Source organism: Astatotilapia calliptera, chromosome 16, assembly GCF_964374335.1.
Source record: "Astatotilapia calliptera chromosome 16, fAstCal68.1, whole genome shotgun sequence".
NCBI lineage: Eukaryota > Metazoa > Chordata > Actinopteri > Cichliformes > Cichlidae > Astatotilapia > Astatotilapia calliptera.
The window spans coordinates 22,865,892-22,889,865 of NC_137437.1; the positions used below are offsets into that span (position 1 = coordinate 22,865,892).

Consider the following 23,974-nt stretch of genomic DNA (forward strand, 5'->3'; position numbering starts at 1 on the left):
CAGCCATACACGCCCATAATTGCATAACACTGCCTCCACCATATTAGATGTGATATCTGTTCTCTCTTCCTCCACACTTTTCTCTTGCTGTCATTCTGATACAAACTTGTTGGTTAACCTTGTTTTATCTGTCCGAATAATTATTTTTCTGAACTCTGAAGGCTCTTTTAGATGTTTCCTTGCAAAGTCTAATCTGACCTTCCTCCTCTGGAGTATAATCAGTGGTTTACAACACAAACTATATACTATATTTCCATTCATGAATGCGTCTCTTGATTGCAGGCCTTGACAATGATACGCCTACGTCCTCGAGAGTGTCCTTGACTTGGTTAGATGTTGTAAAGGTTCTTTTTTTAACCATGGAAATAATTCTGTCATCATGCATTTTAGCTGTGGTCTTTCAGGTGTTTTGGTGTTGCTCCCTGATAGATTTATTTGGGTTTTTCTGCCTAATTTTGGCTTTACTCATTTGCAACAACATCTCTTTGTGCCTCATATTAGAAATCAAATCTTTGTCCCGAACATTACGTATAACACATTATGTGCAATTAGTTTTTTCTAAACATTCTTCCCGGGCTGTAACCTGGCCTCGGTAGATGTTTTCAGATTATTCACCCTGTCTCTCCTCCTTTGCAGAGAAGAATTGCATTGACCATTTCAAAGCTTCCTGGCTCAGAGAAACAAACGTGTTCACAAACACGCAAATAGAAACTCATTATTAATCTTTTATGTATTTATTTCTCTATCGCTCACACACACTGATAAAGACAAAGCTGAAGAATGATCAAAAGCCCTTTATCGCTTTCCTTACAGCCACTACAGTGGGCCACCCATCCAGCGCTTTGCCTGCTTTCTAGTTTTCATTCTGCACAGAAAAGCTGAGCTTTTCACAGGAAAGCTCCCACCACCTTTGGTATGTGCTGCTCTCCTTTCGTATTTATAAGCACTGTTAGCTGAATCACAGAGGATCTTTATTTAATCGCGTCTTGTGGAGGTGCCGTTTCGTTTTATTGGTCCCACAACTGCTTCGATGGGGCTGATTGCTCAGCGATTAAGTAAATTTGTAGGGCATACACATAATGACACAGGCAGGCTTCAGAGTGGTAGTGCGCTGATGAAAGCTAAACTGCTTTAAAAATCCACTAGCTGCTTCTTTATTAGCTCCCCTGTGGTGTAACTACATGGGACTGAAAAAGACTAACAAGATTGTCCAGTGAACTAGTGCCTAGTGGGGTCGGTGGTGGTTTAAGTAGGCTCGGGGGTGTGGTCTCATAGTAATTATTACCAAAGGACCCTAACTAACAATCCTCCATTCACTGCATGTTGGTGACCAAGTCAGAAGCAGGCTCACATCAGCAGTGCTTATAAAGGGACAATCTGTCTATTATACACAGCCTGCATAATTAATATCTGTTAACCTCTGACACTGTGTTCCAACATCATCAGTCGCTTCTACCCTCCCAATCTCCCTTTCCCTGTCCTTTTGCTATTATGGTACCGCCTCATTGTTTAATCTAGATTAGTGAGACTATTTGTGTAATCTAGTTACCAACAATAAGGTTTCTAAAATAACTTTATCCTTGTAAACATAGCTTCAGCTCTGAAGGCGGACATCGTCTCTGGCTGTGGTTGGAACGTATTTTTGGTTTGAAGAGCAGAATTTGACTATTGTGTAAACAGCGTGTAGGAGTGTGAGAGACAGCGTTGTCAGACACATGAGATAACTTACGTGAGTGTCGCTGACATGGACACACTGAACTAAAACAATATGTGTGTGGGAGGCAGGAAAAGAGAAAACCAGAGAGACTGAGAGATGTAGTTTAGGATATAGAGTATTGTTGCTGTTACAACAGCCTGTGGGCAGCGGATGTTCTCAGGGTTGCTTCATCCAATCCTCGACAGGGTGTCCATGTCTTCTGTGACCATCCAACCCACCATTCTGCTTTGAGTTGCTAACTTTCATTACTCGTACAGTAAATCCAGGTGCCTCATTCACAAGCAGCACAGGTTTTCCACAAGGTTATACTAAAAATATTCACATCTCTTAAGCACGGCCGTGAATCATTCTCCATTGAAGCCCACAATACTAGTTTTGGTCTCTATCGCATATTTTACTATGTAATAACATGTAAATGGTGGTGTATTTATAGTGTAACCCATTTAAATTTTATTAAGGCTTAAAGTAGTGCATTATTAGAGACTTAGATACCACTTTTGGGTGACGCGCAGGTGCTGCAAGCTGACTGCAAGGCCTCACCTCAACAAACTGGAGTCAAGGAAATGTACTCTTTTTTTTCTTTATTATCTTAAAGATTTGTTGTCATTTTTGACTATTGCAGAAATGCAGAAGACAGTAAAGTTCGGAGAAGGGAGGGGACATATAGCAAATGACCGAGGCGCATATTCAAACCGCGGGTCGCTGCACTGCAGCCACGCGGCACGTGGTCGCCTACTCTTTTAAAATGGACCTTTCAAACATGTTTGTTGTGCTGATGCTTTTTACTATGTAATTATCTGACAGATAGCATGGCTTGCTGTGCAGGTAATGGTACTAACAAACCATCCAAAAAGTCTGCTCTCCTGTGTTTGTGAGTGAAATTCTTGTATTTTCTCTGCAGTCTAATTCAATCAGACACAAAAAACAATCCACAGGTGAACGTTTTTAATAGGAAAGCAAAGCGACTGGGAATCTGTGTCTTTAAAAGAAAAACTTTGAGCTCCATTCAAATTCAGGTCTGTGTGTTCTATTGTGCAGAAGAGTGGGTCCGCTCTAGCTCTGCATATTTTTTACACATTTTGTCCTCTTCCAAACTTTAAGCCATCAGCAATAACCAACTATCATTTACACTCGCTTTATGCTAATATTTTCAAAGAGGAAGCAGTGCTCTTGAACCGCTCCCTTTAAAGTATGAACATTTCAAAGGATAGCTGCTTTCGGCTGCTTCCTTGCCACAAGGGGTCGCCACACCAGGTAGCGCTGCATGTTTGAGTTGACAGATTTACACCAGATGCCTTTCCTGGTGCAACCCCAAAGGGGATTTGTATGATTATACCTAATTACAAGAGTCTCTAACCCTTGTTTTGGTTGCTATTTGTTTCTCTAGTACTGCAGTAATAACCTCTTAATTCTTTTAACCAAGCAAAGAATATTTTCTGCTTAGCTGACAAGCAAAAGAAAATTAAACTGTAATTTTTTTTATGTCTCTCTCTAAATGTTTGCACCATCTTCATTTATTTAAGTAGTAATAGAAGTCTCCTGAATCCAACATGTCCCAGAATCCAGTGGGACTCATTAATGTCGAGCAGGCCATCGTTATCCTCATACAGGGTCTCTAGTTAGTGACTCGAGCCCTGTGATCTTCAGCAAGACAAAACACTGAGACCTTGTATGACTCTCACCGAGATATTGATCTTTCCTCAAGGCTAAACATACAGCACTGAATCAATAACAGCTGCAGCCAGTCGAGGCTTGTTACCCTGGAATACCAGAAAATGCAGATGAATGCATCATTGTTTTATCTGTTACAACATCAGTATCTCTTTAGCAACCGTATCAATACGTCTCCAGAATCGCAGACTAGCGAGCAACTATTGCAAGAGAAATGTGTTTCCCCTCCAGACGCCGTTCATGTGTCAGCTGCCTGAAACAATCAATTGATTCATCTTTTCTTCGTCGCCACATGGCTTTCGATGTAATATTAGGTCAGAGCACAGATAGGAATGGGGGATGGTGGTGGTTAGTGTCAGTGTCTGCGTCTCCGGGTGTCTGGAATGCCAGACTTTTCCCCTTAAATCTAATATAGGCAGGTCGCGGACATGCAACGCTACACAAGCCTCGCGCACTTTCTGCAGTGACTCACCCTATATGATTGGTCCGTAACGAAATTTCCAGTTCTCTCAGGACCTGGGTGGACTCCTGTACTCGTCGTCTGAATTTCTGAAGGAGGAAAGAAAGTGGGGGAGGTAAAGTTTCATCATACTCCTGTAAATCAACATGTGGTAGCACAGAGATATTTTGGCTGGAGAAAGCTTTGTTTCTGACAGAAAGGTCAGACAAACAGACAGAAGGAACCACATTGGCATTTAGATATAAAAGCAGGCAGCCTGCACACTGATTACAAAATAAAAGAATGAAAGAGGAGATGGAGCTGTTCCCATAGGTTTCTAAATGATGCTTTTATTTGCCAGTAACCAATAAAGAGGCTAAACAAGAAGGCCAGCTGAGTCATTGGAAACTGTGAAAGTGCATGAGTTGGATTTTTTTTTTTTTTTTATCCACTTATGTTGTTTCTGTTTGCTCATGTTGGTTCTGTAAATAGCAATAATCCCTCCTGGAAGCAGCATGATAAAATCAAGTCACCTAATTGGCTACCTCTCAAGCCTGGCCAGGAGCAGTAGCAGCTACATAAACACACACACACACACACACACACATTCTCAACCCTGTTACTGTGGCTACAGACAGAAGACAGCACGCAGGAAGCTGTGAACTAACTAGTGAGGGAAAGAGAAACGAGAGAACAGAGAAGATGAGCGGGTTCCTCTTTTCTTTCATCCTCTAACGGGAGGTGTTCTGCAAAACCAAAAACAAAAAGGCCCTTCAGGCTGTTATACAATCACAGGAACAAAACAAGAGAAGTGAGTGACCAGTGATGATCAAACAGCCTCACAGTGCAACAGGAGGGCGGGGAGGATCCCTGATCAGAGAGCGGGACAGAGACGGGGAGAGTAAAAGTGTTACATCAGAGGAGTGAGGAGGAGAGGAGGGGAGAAAATTGATTGTATAATAGAGCACTGGCACTGGAGTTTGAAACACAGTGTGTCAAAAGGTGAAAACACCATCTCATATCCCATTGCCGTCTTGTTAATAAAAACTTCAGAAGAGTGTAATCGGAGCGGTGCTTGAACTCAGGCAATTTCCAGTGTTGGAAAGAGCTCGTGAAATATCACCAAACACAAACGTGTGACTGCAAGTTAAAGTTTTAGAGGGAGGAGAAAATGCTAGCATTTGCTCTAAGAGATGGAGAAAGATATTAAAAAAATAAAGGACAGGAGAGGAAGATAAGAAAATAAGGACTGCTCAGCAAGGAAAATTTGATATACTGGAAATTCAAGTTTGGGTAGATTATAAATGTTGCTTTAAATATCTTTTTTTAATCAGTTATTGGATCGAACTTACTTAAGTTGAATGACTTAAAAAAACAATTTAAAGTATATAACTTTTGTATTATTTAAACATTGCATGAGCATGATCTGCAGTTTAGTGCATGTTAAACTAGTTCGTTTCCAGTATTGTGATGAATTTTGCACTAATGCAGCGTATTGGACTGTTATAGGGCAAAATGGGGTGTTTATGGCCGATGTTTGGTTACATCGAGGGTCGTTGAATTCAGTCAAATCCACAAAGAGCACACAGCAGCTGCGCAGGTCAGCTGATCACATCCTGTATGCAGAAAAAACAAACCCAGTGCAGCTCACAAGCCAGTTTTTTATATGTCTTATTTCTAAGTGATCGTATTTTACTCTGCATTGCTACACTGGATATTACGGTACCCACACCAGCCAAATCCCACTTTAACCCCCGGTCTTATAACACTCAGGTATATTCATGCTAATAGTTAGCCGTGTAATCGTTTAGGTATTTTTTCCTGACAAAACAGGATACTGTATGCGCCAAATTTTGATAATCCAGGTTTTACAGATGCACTTTTGAGTAGTCTCCCTTCCCTTGATACTCATCTTTTGATATTGGGTGGTGACCTAAACTGTGTTATTGATCCTGCCTTAGATCGTTCGAATCCTCGGACCCTGACCCAATCCTCTATGTCCAAGTCTATTTCTGAGTTTATGTCTCAGAATGGTTTTGTAGATCCCTGGAGGTTTTCTAACCCTACTGCCAGAGCGTACTCTTTCTTTTCTCAGGTACATCAGTCCTTTTCGCGGATTGATTATTTTTTTGTGGACGGTTCCCTTATTCCAAAAGTACTGTCATCTACATATCATCCTATTGTCATTTCCGATCACGCACCACTTAGCGTTGACATCAAGCTCATAGCCCAGTCCTCTTTTTCCTCACCCTGGAGATTTAACTCTTTGTTGCTTTCGGATGAGGGGTTTGTTACCTTTATCAAATCCGCAATTGATGAATTTATGGTGTTTAACGACAGCAATACTGTTACGAGGTCATTGCTTTGGGAATCTCTTAAGGCATATGTGCGTGGGCAAATAATTTCTTTCTCTGCCCATTCCACTAAAAGCCACAAAGCCAAACTTCAAACTTTGACTACACAAATTTGTGACATAGATAGACAGGTTGTTGACAGTCCCACTCCCGATTTGCATAAAAGACGACTTGACTTGCAGACTGAATTTGATTTACTTTCTACGGCAGATGCTGAACGTCTTTTACTTCGTGCGCGTGCGACTTATTATGAATATGGTGATAAGCCCAGAAGGCTTTTGGCCCATCAGTTAAAACGTCAGGCCTCGTCTCGATTAATTTCCCAGATTAAAGATGCGGCAGGCAACTCGGTCTCTGATTCAAAGGAAGTAAACGAGGTGTTTAAGACGTACTATTCCTCCCTATATGAATCTGAATCTGCTGCTGACGCCTCAGAGATGGATTCTTTTTTTAACGGTCTTACAATGCCCACTGTCGATCCTGTTATAGCTGAACAATTAGATGCCCCTCTTAGGCTGGATGAAATTGTGCATGCAATCAAGACCATGCACAATGGTAAGGCACCAGGACCTGACGGGTTTTCAGTTGAATTTTTAAAAACTTTTATAGACAAGTTAGCCCCACTACTTCTTTCAGTGTATAATGAATCTTTTGAACGTGGTCTATTGCCCCCTACATTGTCTCAAGCACTAATTACTGTTCTCTTAAAGAAGGGTAAGGATCCTACGTCTTGCACCTCGTATAGGCCTATTTCACTGCTGAATGTTGATGTTAAAGTCTTGGCTAAAATTTTAGCAATTCGCCTTGAAAAGGTTCTTCCTACTATTATTTCAGATGAACAGAATGGCTTTATTAAAGGCCGCCAGCTGTTCTTTAATGTCCGCACGCTTTTGAATGTCATTCTTTCCCAACACTCAACCACTAATCCAGAAGTAGTTATCTCACTTGATGCTGAGAAAGCTTTCGATCGTGTAGAGTGGAGCTTTCTCTTTGCGGTCTTGCAAAGATTTGGTTTCAAGGACAGATTCATTTCATGGATTCGACTGTTGTACAGGGCACCCCAAGCCAGTGTCTATACAAATGGTGTTTCCTCTGGCTACTTCTCATTGTCACGCGGGACGAGACAGGGTTGCCCCCTGTCCCCCCTACTTTTTGCTATTGTAATTGAACCCCTATCTGTAGCTTTGAAGGCCCTTCCTCATTTTCGTGGTATTTCCCGGTCAGGCCTTGACGTAAAATTGTCTTTATATGCAGATGACCTGCTTCTATATGTTTCTGATCCCTTATCTAGCATACCATCGATTGTGTCTCTACTAAATAAGTTCGGCTCTCTGTCAGGTTACAAAATAAATCTTCTTAAAAGTGAATGTTTCCCCATAAATTCTTTAAGTCTTACACTTAAACAATCTGACATTCCTTTTAGACTTAGCCCTGCTGGCTTTAAATATTTGGGAGTTAACATGACTCGTACTTTGTCTTCTCTATACTCTTCCAATTTCTCCCCTTTAATGACTCAAATTCAATCAGATTTTCAGAGATGGAAATCGCTACCTTTGTCCCTAATTGGTCGGATCAATGCTGTAAAGATGAACATTTTGCCTCGATTGTTATTTCTGTTTCAGAGTATTCCTATATTTTTACCTAAAGCTTTTTTCAAAAAGTTAGACCAGCTAGTTACATCGTTTTTGTGGGGAGGGAAACACCCCAGGGTGAGGAAATCATTATTACAGAGACTGACATTTGATGGTGGTCTTGCCTTGCCTAACTTTTTATTTTACTATTGGTCCTCTCATGTTCACAAATTGACCCATTGGCTTGAATCTCAAGACCTGCTGTGGTGCAAACTGGAACGCCTGTCGTGCACTTCCTCATCCTTAGAAGCTTTATTATTCTCTCCACTACCACTTAAGCCTTCTCATTTCACCCAAAATCCCGTGGTACAGTCTAGCCTAAGGGTCTGGTCACAATTCAGGAGTCATTTTAAGTACATCTCTGCATCAGTACACATGCCCATCACGCAGAACCATCTGTTTACTCCTGGCCTCATTGATGGTACCTATGTACAGTGGAAGCGTCATGGTATTAATACATTTAAGGATCTCTATAAAGATGGCACTTTCTTAACTTTTTTAGACCTGTGTTCAGAAACAAATCTTCCGGCTACCAATCTATTCCGTTATTTTCAGGCACGGCATTGCACTTCTGCTCTCTTCCCCTCCTACCCTCTTCTCCCAAATGTCCAACCATGGGAGGAATTCTTATCCCTTAAACCCAATAAGAAGTCAATTATATCTTTAATATATAAACAACTTATGGATTTAAATGTCCATTCCGTTGCTAAAATTAGGAGGGCTTGGGAGCAGGAGTTAGGAATAATTTTTTCGGATCAGCAATGGGAGAAAGCAGTATCCAATGTCCGTTATAGTACGTCCTGTGCCAGGTTACAACTCATCCAGTTCAAGGTGTTGTACAGGGTTTACTATTCAAAGTCTCGTCTGTCTGAGATTTACCCACAAGTGATGGATCAGTGTGAGAGATGTCATGCCACCCCATGTGACCTAGGCCATATGTTCTTTCTGTGCCCAAGACTCCATGGCTTCTGGAGTCAGTATTCAGTTATTCTTTCCAAAGCTCTTGGGACCCAAATCTGCATGGACCCTTTTCTAGCTGTTTTTGGGCTTCCAGTCAACACTGGTCTAACCGACCCTACACACTTCAAAATATTAGCCTTTACATCACTTTTGGCTAGACGTTGCATCTTACTCCTTTGGAAATCTTCAAAGCCACCTTCAGTTTCTTTTTGGTTTAGAGATGTGATGTCATCTCTTAAATTGCAAAAGATAGGCCTTGTGGCGAAGGGCAAATACAAAGAATTTTATTCTATCTGGGGCCCCTTCGTGGACTATTGCAAGTCATTAAACGCTCTACCAGCTGATTAATATCATGTCTCTTCCCCCCCCCCCCCCCTTTTTTTTTTTTTTTTTTTTTTCCCCCCTTTTGGGGTTTGTGTTTGTTTTGGGTTTCTTATTAGGTTTTGTTTTGTTTGTTTACTTAAGCGTGTGTGTAGGTGTGCCTGTGTGTGTGTTATTGTGTCTGTTCATGTAAGAAAAACTAAAAAATATGTGAGGGGAACAGATTGTGTTGTCATTGTAAACTACTGTACACTTGTCTCTCAATAAAAATATTAAAAAAAAAAAAAAAAAAAAAAAAACAGGATACTGTAAATTCTACTGTAGACTTTTCATGCTGTTTTATATTCAAGTTAAATAGAAGATAGTTCTGCATTAGTGTTGTCCTGTTTTTCCTGCTGTATATATACAATATACTAAACATTGCCATTGTTTCAAATAACGAGGTCAGCGGAAGTGCAGGCAATCCTCATGAGACTAAAGCAAATACAGTTTTTTCTGCTGTTCTCCATATGATGTCACTGAGAGTGGATATCCCTAATATGGTCATCTTGGGCCGATAGCTGTGGTTGAAAAGAGAAGAGAAGAGAAGAGAAGAGAAGAGAAGAGAAGAGAAGAGAAGAGAAGAGAAGAGAAGAGAAGAGAAGAGAAGAGAAGAGAAGAGAAGACCATCGAGGGTTGGAGGGCCTAGTCACTTTCCATGATGCGTTTGTATCAGGGGGGGAAACGAAGCTCAGTCCCACGTTAACCTATTATTAACATTCACAAGAGCTGTTCCCATAGCTATGACCTGTGTCTTTGGGCTTAGGCGGCGTGTGTCTGGAACATGAGGAGATGAGAAACAGAGTGTTTTTATTAGGGAGGAGTCGTTTGTGCGCTTGTGTGGAAAGCCGAGCAAATTTTGGGAGAACTGCGCAGGCTCTCGGAGCCCCCACCAAACACCCCGCACTCCACACTTTAAGTGCTACCAGCTGCAACACGGAGAAAGCAGGAAGAGAGAGGAGCAGACAGTGGGGAGGGAGGGCGAAGACGACACGAGGGGAAATGAGAAAAAGGAGGAGACGCGGAGGGAGAAGTGAAAGGGGAAAGCAAGCGCATGGAAAGCACTGAAACCGTAGAGAAGGGAGGGTAAAAAAGGGAGTTTTTAGGGAAGTGTGAGCTCAGGAGGGCTCATCCTGGAAACAAATCAATAGCTGATACATTCTTGGGGACTAGTTGGACTGCAGCTCTTCCTCCTTGGCTGCCTATTGGTTGAGAGCTGCCTCGAGGAATGCACCGGAGCCTGCCTATGGAAAAGCAGAGGCAATGACCTCCAGCTCTCTCACAGTGGCACAAAGTGGCAATTGTTTGAGCTTGAAGAAAAGGGGGATGGTGCAGGAATGTAGAAAGAAGCCCATAACTCTTTCTTTTCCTCCACACTCTCTCATGCTTTTTTTGTCTCTCACTCTCTCATTCACTGTCCATCTCTTTCAAATCCCCCCCACCTACCCCTTTAACCCGCTCTATTATTCACTATTTCTTGTTCCCTCCCTCGCCATTACCCGACTCACTTTCTGTTTTCATTTGATTCCCCTGTGCCTGACCACTTGAGGTTTCCGATCAGGGCAAAGAACAGGCAAAGACTTTCCAAAATCCCACATGGCCCACTCAGCCTATGAGACTAATCGGTAAAAATATGATGGTAAATAAATAAAGAGAGCTTTGTTTTATTTAAAGGGGTTTAATATAGATCAGTTAGTCATGTAGACACAGATGACTTTAAGATAAAGAGAAAAGAAGGAGGATGCGACTTGAACCAACAACGAGTGTGCTGAGTGTTTAGACACCAACTCCTTCAAGTATGGCACTGTGGAAAATTTGCTTAGTCAAATTTTACGGGAGATTTGGAGGAGAAAGTTGAGACACCAAATTTAAAGCTGCAACCAGGAGGTGGACAGCTCAGCCTTGCTTACAATTACACCTACTAGCACCACTAAAGCTCAATCAACAACATTGTTTTTGACACCTCAGCTTTAGGCGGATAAAAAAAAAGTTAATTTGAGAGCTTAAAAAGTGCTTGTAGGTGGATTTTGTTACCTTCAGCCAGAACCAGGCTTATGCATTTCCTAGCAACTACAGCTAAACAGATTTATTACACACCTGAAAATATTCTTCCGGTTCTCTTATGAGATAAGAAATGTGAAAATTAAACACAGTGATAGCCAGTAACTACCTCATACTAGGCATTCATGTGTGAAAACTTCAGCAGCATGTGTGAAGGAAGGGAAGAGGAGTACTTCTCCATCTATAGTTTCACAGTCGGTGTCAGTTACCGAGGCAGATTTATACTAGCTGTCAACAAACCTGCACCTCTACCACTGACACAGCCTTTCAGTGTTTTGTCTATCATGTCTCCTTTGACATGCGTCACTTTCTTTGTGCTTTCTGCCTTTATCAGATCTTCTATAAGTGCAATCTCTCAGGCATTACATTAGCCAGATAGGTGAAGCAGTCTCTGTGACGGTCGATACTCCAGATCAGCCTAGTTAGCTCTTTATCGTCACCATCTAACATGCTGCAAATGCAGTTCTTTGTGCCAAAAAGCAAACAAAGTCCCAGCCTGGCAAGGCCGAGAACTAGGAGTCAAACTGCTGAACTTATCATTGAAAAGCATATATTTTGCAGCCTAAGCCACCATCACCAGTCAGTCTTAACCTGAGTGGTTGTAAATTAAACTAGCATTCAAAATGCTCTTAAAATTCTGTGAGAGCCTCGTATTATTGAACTGTCAGCATTTCAACAATTTAGGTGTACTAGGAGTATGTGCAGAGAAAACTTTTATCGCATTAATTTTATGTTCTTTCTCTTTAAAGATTATTGAAGCTACTCTTTCATTCCTGACTAAACTGCATAATTTACCATTAGGAGTCACTCCTCACTGTACCCATTAATAACGCTGATTTTGGCTACACACAGAGAATGTGCTGTCTGGGGTATTTTCTTGCACCAATAAAACATTTCTGCTCCTCTTTTTACCTTAGTCATCACAGCTTTTGTTTGTGCTGCTCTAGCTAACCAGTTGTGCTTTAACATCTTAACTCCAGTCAATCCAAATTGAATTATTCAGCGATTTGTTGTTATTCTGGCAGAGTCTTCTGGTTAATTTGTTTATCACAGACGCTGGTCTCCCAACCTTCCCCCCACAGCTCGCTCAGCAAGGCCAAAAAGACTTCATTTTGGCAAACCCCTAAGAGCTGGCTGATACTTGTCTTCACGAAGCTCCTCCTTTTACTCCCTTCTCCCTTCCAAGCTGCCAGGAAAACAGCCAGAACTGGCTGCTCAGATGACATAAGACCATCTTTATCATGTTGCTGGGACGCTCCTGATCTCTTCAGTTAGTCCCTGCTATGCTACAAGGTGATGTGAGTGCAGCGCTTCATGTGACTGCGTCGCTCTGCATTCAAGTAGCTTGTTTCAAACTTTTATTTCTCCATTGCTCTTTCTGGCAGTGCATGGTGAGTGCAGAGCATGCCCTCAGCCACAGAACAGCAGTGGCCAGTGGTTTTCTCAAACCCGGGCGGTTCCAGATAAACAACTGTCTCCTTTCTATCTAAGTCACTCTGATACCCGTTTTGCAACTAGTTCCCAGGTTGTCTCCTCCAGAACTCATGTGCACAATTTTTCCTCAGTTGTAGAGATATCCTGGACAAGAGATAGAGGGGTCAGAGGGGAAGGAAAAGCCACAGCGCTGAAACGGCCAGTGGAACAGGGAAGCATGTTTTAGCAAGGCCACTCACCTTTCTTGTGACCGCTGGATCTAGATAACTCCTCAGCTTTTGGAGGTACGTGTGAGGCGGGTTTTTCACTTGGAATCGCTCCTGTAAAAAGGAACAAAAAACAAAAATACTGAAATGAGCAGGGGTGGGAGGAAACAAGACGAGAGGAAGAGGAGAACAAGAGCACAGGGCAGAAGCTAAACATCTGGACAGTTCTCGTGTAACAATAGTGGAAGTTATATTCACAGTTTCACAGTTTTGTTTGACAGAGCCACTTTGTTCATTCAGATGACTGCACACACACAGACACACACACCACAGCCTCACAAGTCTGAACTCATGGCTAGTAAACAGCAACCAGCCTTTATATGCAAAACAAATTTCACTGATGATCTTTTCATTAATTTCAGCGTGCTGTAAAGAGCTGCCTGCCTGAGAACTGTGGCCACACCTGGCTACATGAATGTTTAAGTCTCCCAAGTTCAACCAGCAAGACTTTTGACGCCAGACCATTATATACGATGCTCTAAATATATACGATACAGCAGATTAGTGCTGGATTTGGATCACTGTGTTGAGCAGGAAAGAGCGTTTGGATCAGGCTGAGTGCCGCATCGTAGCCCACACTGCATCAGTTTGAGACTGCAGGCCATATCACAGAAAGGAAAATGTGTTCTTCATGCAGTGCGGTCACATTTCTCCAGTGTTCTTCCTAATTTTGAATGCTCTGATCTTGTATAGATTTATAGATCGGGAGGTGATATAGATCGGCGGCTCGTTTCACTTACTAGCAAGAATATTTAAAAAGAAAAAAGAAAGAAAGTTACTGTCCAGCGTCAGATTCCCCAAAAAGAGGAGCGAGAATTTAGCAGGCAGTGACAAGAACTTGATCTCCCAGTGGCTTTCCTCTAACGGACAGCCATATCTCTTCAAACAAATGTAACAGGATACAGTGATTCTGATCTCGTTAAAGGTCAGCGACAGTTACAGGTTGGCCGTACATGTGTGCGAATTACTGGAACACATACACTTGCAAACCTCCCTCACTGGTAACCAAAAGCCATCCATATCACATGCTTTTATGCAAACAACTTCAAACTGTCAGCTTCATCAGCGCAGTATTTGCTGTGCCGCTTTTGTCATGAATCACATCCTGGAAAGGTGTCCACCCTCCGCACACAGATACAGAGAACGGATCGACAACATCACATTTGTCACTGCCACAGGGTCTGTCGCATAAAAACAGGAAAGACGAGAGAGCTGTCAGGAAAAAGAGCCGGCTCTCAGCAGACAGCAACACGCAGGCGGACAGCTCTAAAGCTTGGAAGCTCGAGCTGGAGAGTCTGCAAAATAACGAGCGAACGGTACGGTGCAAATCATGACGAGCGCAAAGACCTGTGAGGTGTGTAAATACCTCACAAATATAAAAGTGTGAATTTATAAAGACCGGTGAAATCACAGTGAGCAAATATGTTTGGTATGTAGAGGAATATAAGCGGGTTTCAACATGCTACGTGGCAATGAAGAGTCCAGAATAGCAGGTTTAAGTTAAGTTTGAGCAGTGATCTTTACTTCCTGCTCTACATCTGAGAAACCTTTTAAAATTAGAGTTGCCAACCAGTTGTTGTACTCTCACAGCGACTCATCTATATGAACTACGCCTCTGTACAACGCTCCGATGGCTAGAAATAGATCACAACCACAGCATTCGACTGGGAAGAGTTGATCGTGCCGATCTCCCTCTTTGTACTCGGGATGTTTTAACCTTGCGTCCACCTCAAGAACAACCTCAACAATTTATCAATATTTCATAAATCCTCATAATTGCTGGAAAGAAAACGTTTAATATTTCATCCGCAAGGGCTGTTTTCCAGAGGGGGTGTGTACCTGTCGTCTCTGCTTCTCTCTGTTGCCATGGTTACATTAAGGGCTTCACTGTAGCTATGACACAGAAAGTAACTTAGTCCCACAGCTGCCTGCAGTGTCATGGGTATAGGTTTATTTTGAAAACAAAAAATGAATAAAGAACTGGAAGAACTGGGTTAGCAATATTCTTTGATGTCAACAGTAAAACTGAGGAAAATGCATTATTTCATTCTACAACTTCAACCTAATACCAAACAAAGTGTAGGAAAGAGATGGAGCATACTTTCAAATGACTGATGTCCACCTTTATTGTCTGAACAGGTTAAGCTTCTAAATTTGGTTTTCCAAATGTAACCTTTCTCATAAGAGAGAATTATATAACTAGATGTTATATCTGACAGGATTAAAGCATTACCATAGTAAATCTATATTTAGATGAATTTACTGTGGTTTTTTCCTTGCTAATTTCAGTACCACACAAATTCATTGCTGTAACTTTCCTGCGCTGAAAATTAGTTTCCTTTCAGAACCGATTTTCTGGCTGGAAAAATTTCCTCCATAGTTTTCCAGCTCAAAGCGGTCTGTCTCAAGGTTCCCATCCTCACAGAAAGGATAAGAAACTTTAAATTCACAATATAAAACGTTTATTATGAACATGAACTGTGGCGAGCATGTTCCCTTCTTCTGTGCGTGACCATCGAGAAGCCAAGACTGTCAGCAAAAATCACCGGGCAACGTTTAGCTTCAATGAAAGCGACTATTTTTACTTCAACTGTGACAGTTTGCAGTCAGCCCCATGAAGATCTCTGACTGCTGGTCAGCAGTCTGGTGGTTTCTCTCTGTTACAGTTCCTCTCAGGGTCAGTAACTATCAATACAGTTTTTGGTGGGTGGTGGTCTTGATCTTGTCTCTGTTTTTCTCCTCTGTTCAAGGAGGCAGAAAAACTTTCTGGCACAGAGGTTGCGGACTGAGTAGAGCGCTCAGACCACAGCTCATTGCACAACGTGCACCCTCTGTTATTTCCTACACGCAGCACTGACGCCAATAAGAGGCTGAGTTTTTTCAACTAGCTAAGTGATGTGCGCTCCCTGCTGTGCCACTTAACCCACTTGACCAAGGAAGCCAGGGTGGCGTGTAAAGATGGCAAAAGGCTTACTGGATAAAGGCAGGGCAATGGAGCATGAGTGTTGCGGTCACGACACACAGTGGGGTGGGACCTTCTCCTAGATTACACGCTCAGCTGACAGTCCAGACAGCACATATAACATCATTCTGTGTGAACCTTACCCAGATGTTTTCAGCATTTAAAATGATTTAGTAATTAAGCAGCTACAATCAATTAAATGTGACTTATGCAGCAGCTACATCGGATCACATCATTTAGATGAGTGGCTGATGCTCACCTGATCACAGATCAGTTCCCACTTCTTCTCATTGTCATACTGTCGCAAGAGCCGCGCTTTGTCTGGAGGAAGATTCATTGAGTTCTGAAAGAGAGAGAAAGGTCCCAGTTAATCAAAACAATGATCAATGTAATGAATAAATACCATCATTAATCCCAAACATAAAATCAAACTAAGAAACCTGTCATCATTGGTAAGATGCAAGCATCTATACACTATACTCTGCACCAACAACATCAGGGTGTCCGTGGCTCCCAAAGAGAGTAATTAAGAGATTGCAAGCTTAATGGACCTCTGACCTAACAGCTGGTTACGGGCTCTCTCGTTGCTAAACATAGCAATGAGCAGGCAACAGAAGAGTTACATTAGCCAAAGTGTGAGTGAGGATCATTAGGGAAAGGTCGCCAAAAATGTTTACATGTGCTCTTCCCTCCTGTTCATTTGGGATAATCCAGCTGTAAATGAAACTGACCCCTCCCTAAGGCGTCTTAGAGGTTTTACAAAAATGGGCCACAATATATAAACAGAAAACAAAAGGAAAGTTTAGAAGGAAACACAAAAAGTTCCACTCTGTTAAGAAGAAAATATTCTGTTCTGTAAACAAGATTGGACAAACAGCGCACAGAAAAAGATTTTCTATGATTAAGGAAATCTGACCATGAATTTGTTTTCCAACTAATATGTGTGTGTGTGTGTGTGTGTGTGTGTGTGTGTGTGTGTGTGTGTGTGTGTGTGTGTGTGTGTGTGTGTGTGTGTGTGTGTGTGTGTGTGTTAGTTTGAGCCTGTTGCTAAGTAGAATTTTTTTTACATTCCTTACAAGATTTTTGCCATCAGTCTACAAATAAAATATCAAGTCTTCCACTAACCAAACAGCTGATGGTTTATCTGTCTTGCCAGATACAGAAATCTGCTGAGGCAGGACAGGTAAACATCTAACCCTGCTTTCTAAGTTACTGCTATGACTCTTCAGCCAGTTATCCCAGGGCAAGAAACGAAGGCGTAAGTACAGAAGTGAGTCTGAAGTAAAGGTGGATGCTCTGAACATCTTTCAGTATTTTGCTTTGAAACTTTTTTTAAAGCTGTTCCTCTTTGATGAGGTTAAGCAAGTGATTTCCTGTGAAGAGCCTGTTGTTCAGTCACACCTAATGTGACCCATGTGTTGGCGAACACATTAAGACTGAAAATAAGCTTAGATCGTGCAAAAAAACACAACTCTTGCACAACTCTTTCTCTTTATCCGGTTTTACTTTATCGACATCTGCTTCATGTACGAACACCTCTGCAGCTGTCCAAAATGTTGCACTTTCCAGCATTATTCACCACACCCTCGTGTGGATTTAGAAAGGCTACAAACAATTATCTAGCGCTCCCAGTATGCTGCGCAAAGAACATGGAAACACAAGTGCGACCCAGCTGGATACTGGTTAACCAGCTATTCTTATAGAAATAAAACAGAAACACATTAAGAGCACAAAAATAGCATAGAGGTGTATAGCTAAACTGAGTGTTTCTGCAGCTTTCGGTCATAGAGAATACACAATAATACAGATGCACAATACAGCTGTGTGAGAGAGAGCCATTCAGCAAAGAGCAGGGGAAAAAATTAGAAAACATAACCATTAGAGTTGAGGTTGTTTTTCCCATCCACACTGGTTGGGCTGCATCATCTATCAGAGCGGGTACCGCACTCAGCTTCTACTTTTCCTTGTTCTAACGTTTGAGTCTAAGGTTTATTTATTAGCACCCGGCGGCTCTTTTTTACTTCTCATCCGTAAATAATCTGCTCTTTCACGTGATTCGGTTTATTTTGAAAAGTCTCAACAGGATCTTGAGCTTTATTGTGAAAGGTTTATGTGGAACACGCGATGGTGTTACCGTCGTTGTTGCTAACCACAACGCTTAAAAACAGGGCTTGTCCGTCTGTAGTGTGGTTATATAAAATATAAGAGAAAGAGAGAACTTTAAGAAATGAATATAGCCACTACAGTGACCATCAAAACGATGAAAAAACATTGCCGTAAAGAGTTTATTTTGCGACACCACGAAACAAACAATAGCGTAAAATGAAACAACAGCCCTACTTGCACCACCTATTTTTTTTTTTTTGTTTTGCCTCCTAGAAGACAGACTTCAGCCAGCAGTGTTGGGGATCTTCTGAAAACTGATGGAAATATGAACATAGAAAAGTATCCTCAGAGTCTGATCCACCAAGTATCATCATCTGGAAAGCTTTTGATTTGTCAGCCTAACATTGATCCCAAACAGTGTCAGTGCAGTGAAACCCCGCATGGATAGAACAAACACGGAGTCAAACACTATCAGCCGTGGATTGGCCTCCCCAAACCATGGACCTCAACATTACTGAAACAACCTGTAATCATCTTGGTGACAAATGGAACGAAAGGCAGCCAACATCCAAAGCTCTGAATGTCTTTTAAGAAGCCTGGAGAACTATTCCTGAAGATGACTTAAATAAATTACAAGAAAGCTTGTGTAAGATAGTTCAGGCAGTGTTGAAGAATAAATGTGGTCATACTAGATATTGACTTTCAAACTTGCTAGAATTGCACAAACTATTTTCTCTTATATACTGTTATACACTCTTATATAAATTGTTCACCCCTTTCTCATTTTCATGGCAAAATAGTAAAAAAAATAGGGGTGGCTAATGGATATGGTAAAAACTCAGGTTGTAGCCTGTAGATATTTAACTAAAGGAAATTGAATTAGTATTCTGCCGAAGCTTTGAGTCGAATGATCGCTGCTGTGCTGACTGCAGGGAATTGGGAGTCATAAGGGTTCTATTGACTCATTCTGGCTGCTGACCAGATGACTAGGCTTTGTATCCATTCGTCTTCCCTGAACACATTAAAATACAATCTGACGCCTGAGCGGACGGTCACATTAAGTGACAGAAAACCACCAGCGGGTTTACTATGTTACACACAGAAGTGCTTTTACATTTTGGAGAGAGAAACCTGAAGGAGGGTAGACTTTTACTTCTAAACGTCTACCGTGTTTTGTTTGGAATTAAGAGTACCTTTGGCCTGGGTGCTTGTGTGGCTTGGGTGGTTTGCTGAGTCGCTGTGGGTGCACTGAACTGCTTGGTGAGGCTCCAACTAAAGCAAAAGACCACTTCTACCAGCCTTCATTTCATCCCACTGCTAATGAGCTGTGACAAGCACTCAGCTCACTGGGTTACCCCATGTCTACAACCACACTGGTATCTGTGCAACTGTGTTATTAATGGGGTGCAGCTGAGGAGGGCTGGGCAGCTTTTAACCAACACCTGATGGCAGACCACCCTGACGAATACGCACCTAAATTTAACTGGTTAGTAAAACAGTAAAGCATAACAGAAATTTGAGACACAGGCAAACACGCTAAAAGGATGCACTCATTCATGCTGAAAATTAATAATAATCTGATATAAAATGGTGGCAAAGCCATTTTAAGTATTGGTAAAGCAGATGCGTGCAACCAGTGCAGCTGCAAGGAAGTTTAAATCCTAAAAAAGCACAATGAAAGGGATTTAGTCAACAAGACAATCCTGTTGGGAGACCCTGACAAAGCATCGGAGACTCCCTCCAGACGGCAACAAAACGCAAGCGACAAGAGGGAGAAAAAAAAAAAGTGTAATTCACTGTGCTAGATGACCATCCCCTCTCAGTGAAATGTGGGGTTTCAATGCTCTCCAGCCTCCCTTCATGCTGCCAAAGTCACATTTCATCTCCAAAGCAGCTGTCCCACATCTGTACAGTTACTGAGTGAGTTCCTTTAGAAACAAAGCTGTAGCCTGAACATGAATCCAGGTCATTAATAACTGTCAGTACTGTGGAGACAACGAGCCAGTATGTCGTGCTAAACTATGCCATATTTACTCAGATACAGGGGGCCAATTTTAGTGTAGCTCAACTTTAACAGTTGCTACTAATAACTTTATGCCAATGTTTAACTCACATCAGAACTTATTAGAGCCCACGTATCCTATCATTATCCAGCTTAAGTCATAAAAGAAGTAAAAATAGACTGCTGGCTCAAAGCCCACCAACCACCACTACCTACCAGGAGGTCTGCTCAGGCACAGCCTTCACAGCACAGCTGGCTAGAAAAGCAAACACACAGCCCACATGAAGGACCTGCTTCAGTCAGTAATGCTTCTACAAGATCTAAACTATATTGACACAACTGGCTAACTAACTACTTGCTTTGGAACGTGTCTAAAATGTAGTGTTTTGCACCTTTAGGTGTGCAAACATACACACACACAAACAAAACACACATTTTTATTTCCATTTTCTTAAAACACCCTGCAGGTCTTCAAATGTGTCACAGAACAAACTAGGAGTAAAACATATACTGTGAAGTATACATAAAAATAGTTATAAACTTCATAACGTCTTTGATGGTAACTGCAGTTGAAACATAGATCTGGGATTAAGGAGAAGCACTTGAATTTTCTGTGACAGCCAACAAAAAAAATGATAAAGCACCAATTTTACATCAGATAGAATCCACAACCACATGTTCACATCATCACTCCACATGCTGCCTGCTGTGATCTCACATACCAAGCAATTTTGGCTTGAGCGAATGCAAACAAAAGAGCTCGATCCAACTAGGAAAATCAAGAAACCCTGGTAGACCACCTATTAAAGAAAACATCCACTTTCAGAACATGCTCCACTGCGTTTACTTGTGTTTACTACACAGTAACATGAGACAGAACCTGACAAAAGTGTGCCGTACATCACCTCACTGTCACCAGCTCTCCTCTCAGATATCTTTCAGCGCAGTGATTGGTTTCTCCTTGAGGATTTGGGTTGCCATGAGTTGGTAGCAAACCCACGCTCCCCTCTTTCTTCCTCTGCGTCTACCTTCTCCCTGCTAACGCACCACAATCCAGAAGAACTTAATCTCTGTGTTCAAACCAACAGATGCGGCATAACTGTTTTGTCAGCATTAATGAAACTAATGACCTTAATAGAAGACCCGTCTTTCTGCTGTAAACAACCAATTTGCATCATTCAAAGCCACGTTCCGACCTCTAATCAATTGCTTTTCGCTAAAACGTCTCACTTGTCTTTTTAAATGAGCAGACTGATGCCACGCTGCGTGCCACAACAAGAAAACCTCACATTGCATCAGTTATTAAAAACTAGTCAGAGCAATAATCCTCAAATTGCTCAACGCTACGGAAATGACTGGATGCTGTACTGGTCTCTCCCAATGCTTGCTTCATCAAATGCTGGGGTGTTTTGTTTCTGAGGCATTTACAAATTTATATTGAGGTTAATGCTGCGCTTCAGGCTAGTGTGAGTTGTAAAACACCATCCCTATGAGTATTAATATGTGACGGCAAAACTGCATAATAAATGATTCACTTCACTTCTTGCTTTTCACGTTAACCTTCAGGGGAGCGGAGGAGCCCCGCAGCTCAGGCAGAATCGAAATCTGTCATATTCATAATGGAGTGTCAGAGATAAGAGCCTACTTAAAGGAGAAAGGAGCTGCACAGCCCCGAGGCGTGTGCTGTCCAAACCGAGCTGTCCTCCACTCATTAGCACAGCGTGGATCTGTAATCCCTGGCGTTCTTTGGGGGCACAGGTGTCCCCTGTCTGTCCTCAGATTAGCTTTGTAATCCCCAGGACCCCCCTGACCTGACAGTAGCGTTTGTGTTTGTGAAGCTGTTCACTAGAATGCCTCTTGACCACTCGGTGAGTCAAATGTTTTTGCCTCTCGTTTTACACATTCCAACGACATTTCATCCATTTACCTCACTGCGCTCACCGATAACATGACATACTGGACTTAGCAGACCATCTGTCAGCTTCACACTCTCTAACAAGAGTGGGTACTCGCTATTCTCATTTTATCCACGCTGCTCACAATGCCATCAAAGTGCCTTCAGCAAGCCTCGCCACAAATGCAGCGAAACGCAGAAGAAGTCAAATGATCGATGTTGAAATCGGAGCCCAACAGCTTTGTTCAATTTTAAAGCATGACACAGAAAAAAATATATATAACACTTTGTGGGTAAAATACACAAAATATTGCAAAAATATGTTTAAGTTGTGGATTAAAAAGAAAGGAAAAAAACTGTGGCTTGAGTGCTGGATGCTATCCAAATTCCGGAAACATCATGGAGGTGGTGTGGAACAGCAGGAAGCTATCCAAATAAAACAAGTGATACATGAACACAGAGGCACTCTGGCCAGACCAGATGTTGTGAGGTTGCGAAAGTGACTGGACTGAGGTGGAGTCCACGTTCCAGAGCGAATATGAACCCGAAATGTTGTTTGTTCAAAACAGTTAATAAAAAATGGCTCGGCTGAGTTAAAAATGATGAGAAAAATTAGTTTACATGGATTATAATATTTAAAAGAACCTTTTAAATCTTCCTCCTGTGGCAGGAAATCTTCAATGAAATGAAAAAGAAGCCGGATGATTTAATACTACTGCTCAATAATAGCATTTAATTTGTCCTTTATTAACACAAGCCTGACAAATACAACCAGCTTAGTGCCTAACTGTAAGCTGTGACAATGATGGCCACATTTGTGTCACTGTGTCGCATTTAGATCTGTAATAAAGTAAAAGTATTCAGCATCCTGTTTTATGTGTGCATTTGGGTGGGTGGGGGTTGTTTTTTATCCTGTTATACACACTTATTCATTAGTCACAAGAGTGGAATTCAAAGGTTAAATGCAATAACGAAACTGATTACATACAAACTTCACAAGAAAAAGTGATAAAATAAAAAGCCTTTGAAATGGCTTCCATGATGTCACCCGCACGCACTGATGGCAGGCATGACGTAACCTGAGAGCTGAGTGCTTTCGCTTTATTTTCACTGGAAAACCAGGAAGCTTTACCGTTGCTTCGAAAGAATTACTGTCCCCTAGTTTGCAGTTTCAACGCCTTTATGTGGCACTGCAGCTAAAACATTACTTTCCTGCTCTGTGACACTTCTGGAAGGCGTGCAAACATTTCTGACAGAATCATGATTACCTCCCCCACAAAAAACCCCCCAAACACACCTGTAAATTTTGACCCTCCAATCCCACCCTGTCTAAACCGGCATCCCTCAAACGCCAAAGAGCCGTACACTCACTTTTTCTAACGAGACGATAGAGGCACTCTGAACAGCAGGTGCCCGCCACAAAAGTACACTTTTGCATGGGAGCTTGAAACCACATGATTACTGAGCACAGAGCTGCTTTTATGGTATAAAAAAAGGGCTGCAAGTGGCATCCCTGTCGAGCACACGGACACGGTGCCTGCAGACTTAACAGTGTGGATCAAACTGTTCAAAGCTGAAACATCTGAACACCAGCGTCAGTGATCACAGGTATTATTCAAACCTGTTCAACTGTCCCATGGTGAGCATCTTAATACAAGATTTTCATAGGAGAGGAAAATTGCCTGCTCACCTGAATTTGAAGGATTCAATCTATTATTATATATTATAGATTTATTTTATAGGTGCATAAAATTATTTACCATTTGTTGGTAACGTGTTTTTTTTTAACGAAAAAGCAATCTGAAGCTTCTACTGTAGGAAAGAAACAAAACTGATGTCTTGCCAATTTCCTATCTCTGTTTTTGAGATTTACTGGAAGCGCTTGAGTTGGTACTGAATCCAAATCATAACCCCGGATAGGCTGGTGCTTCTCTGTAGCTACTTGTAAAGAGTCTAGAGTAAAAGGCAAATCTTCTGTCCAATAAAACCTGAAACAGCAGACTGCCACATTGTCTTCAGGTCTAATGGAGTCCATTCAAATTCAACAGCACCTCCCATTCTGCTCCGCAGATGTTAATTCTGGCAAGTTGCTACCCGACAGAACCTGCCTTTTTTAC

At 41.8% G+C, this 23,974-nt stretch overlaps 1 protein-coding gene across 9 annotated transcripts in view; it reads right to left on the reverse strand.

The window, feature by feature from the left end:
* The window catches only part of fmnl2a (formin-like 2a), a 53,478-nt gene that overhangs the window by 22,635 nt on the left and 6,869 nt on the right, over positions 1-23,974 (reverse strand). For all 9 annotated transcript variants that reach the window (XR_013902387.1, XM_026143708.2, XM_080290871.1 and 6 more), the window contains exons 2-4: positions 16,115-16,198; positions 12,867-12,947; positions 3,861-3,937 (exon numbers count right to left, since the gene is read on the reverse strand). Coding sequence is in view for 8 of the 9 variants with exons in the window: in XM_026143708.2 (XP_025999493.1) it covers positions 3,861-3,937; positions 12,867-12,947; positions 16,115-16,198 (242 nt within the window). In the remaining variant the exon portion in view is untranslated. The remainder of the gene's footprint in view (positions 1-3,860; positions 3,938-12,866; positions 12,948-16,114; positions 16,199-23,974) is intronic.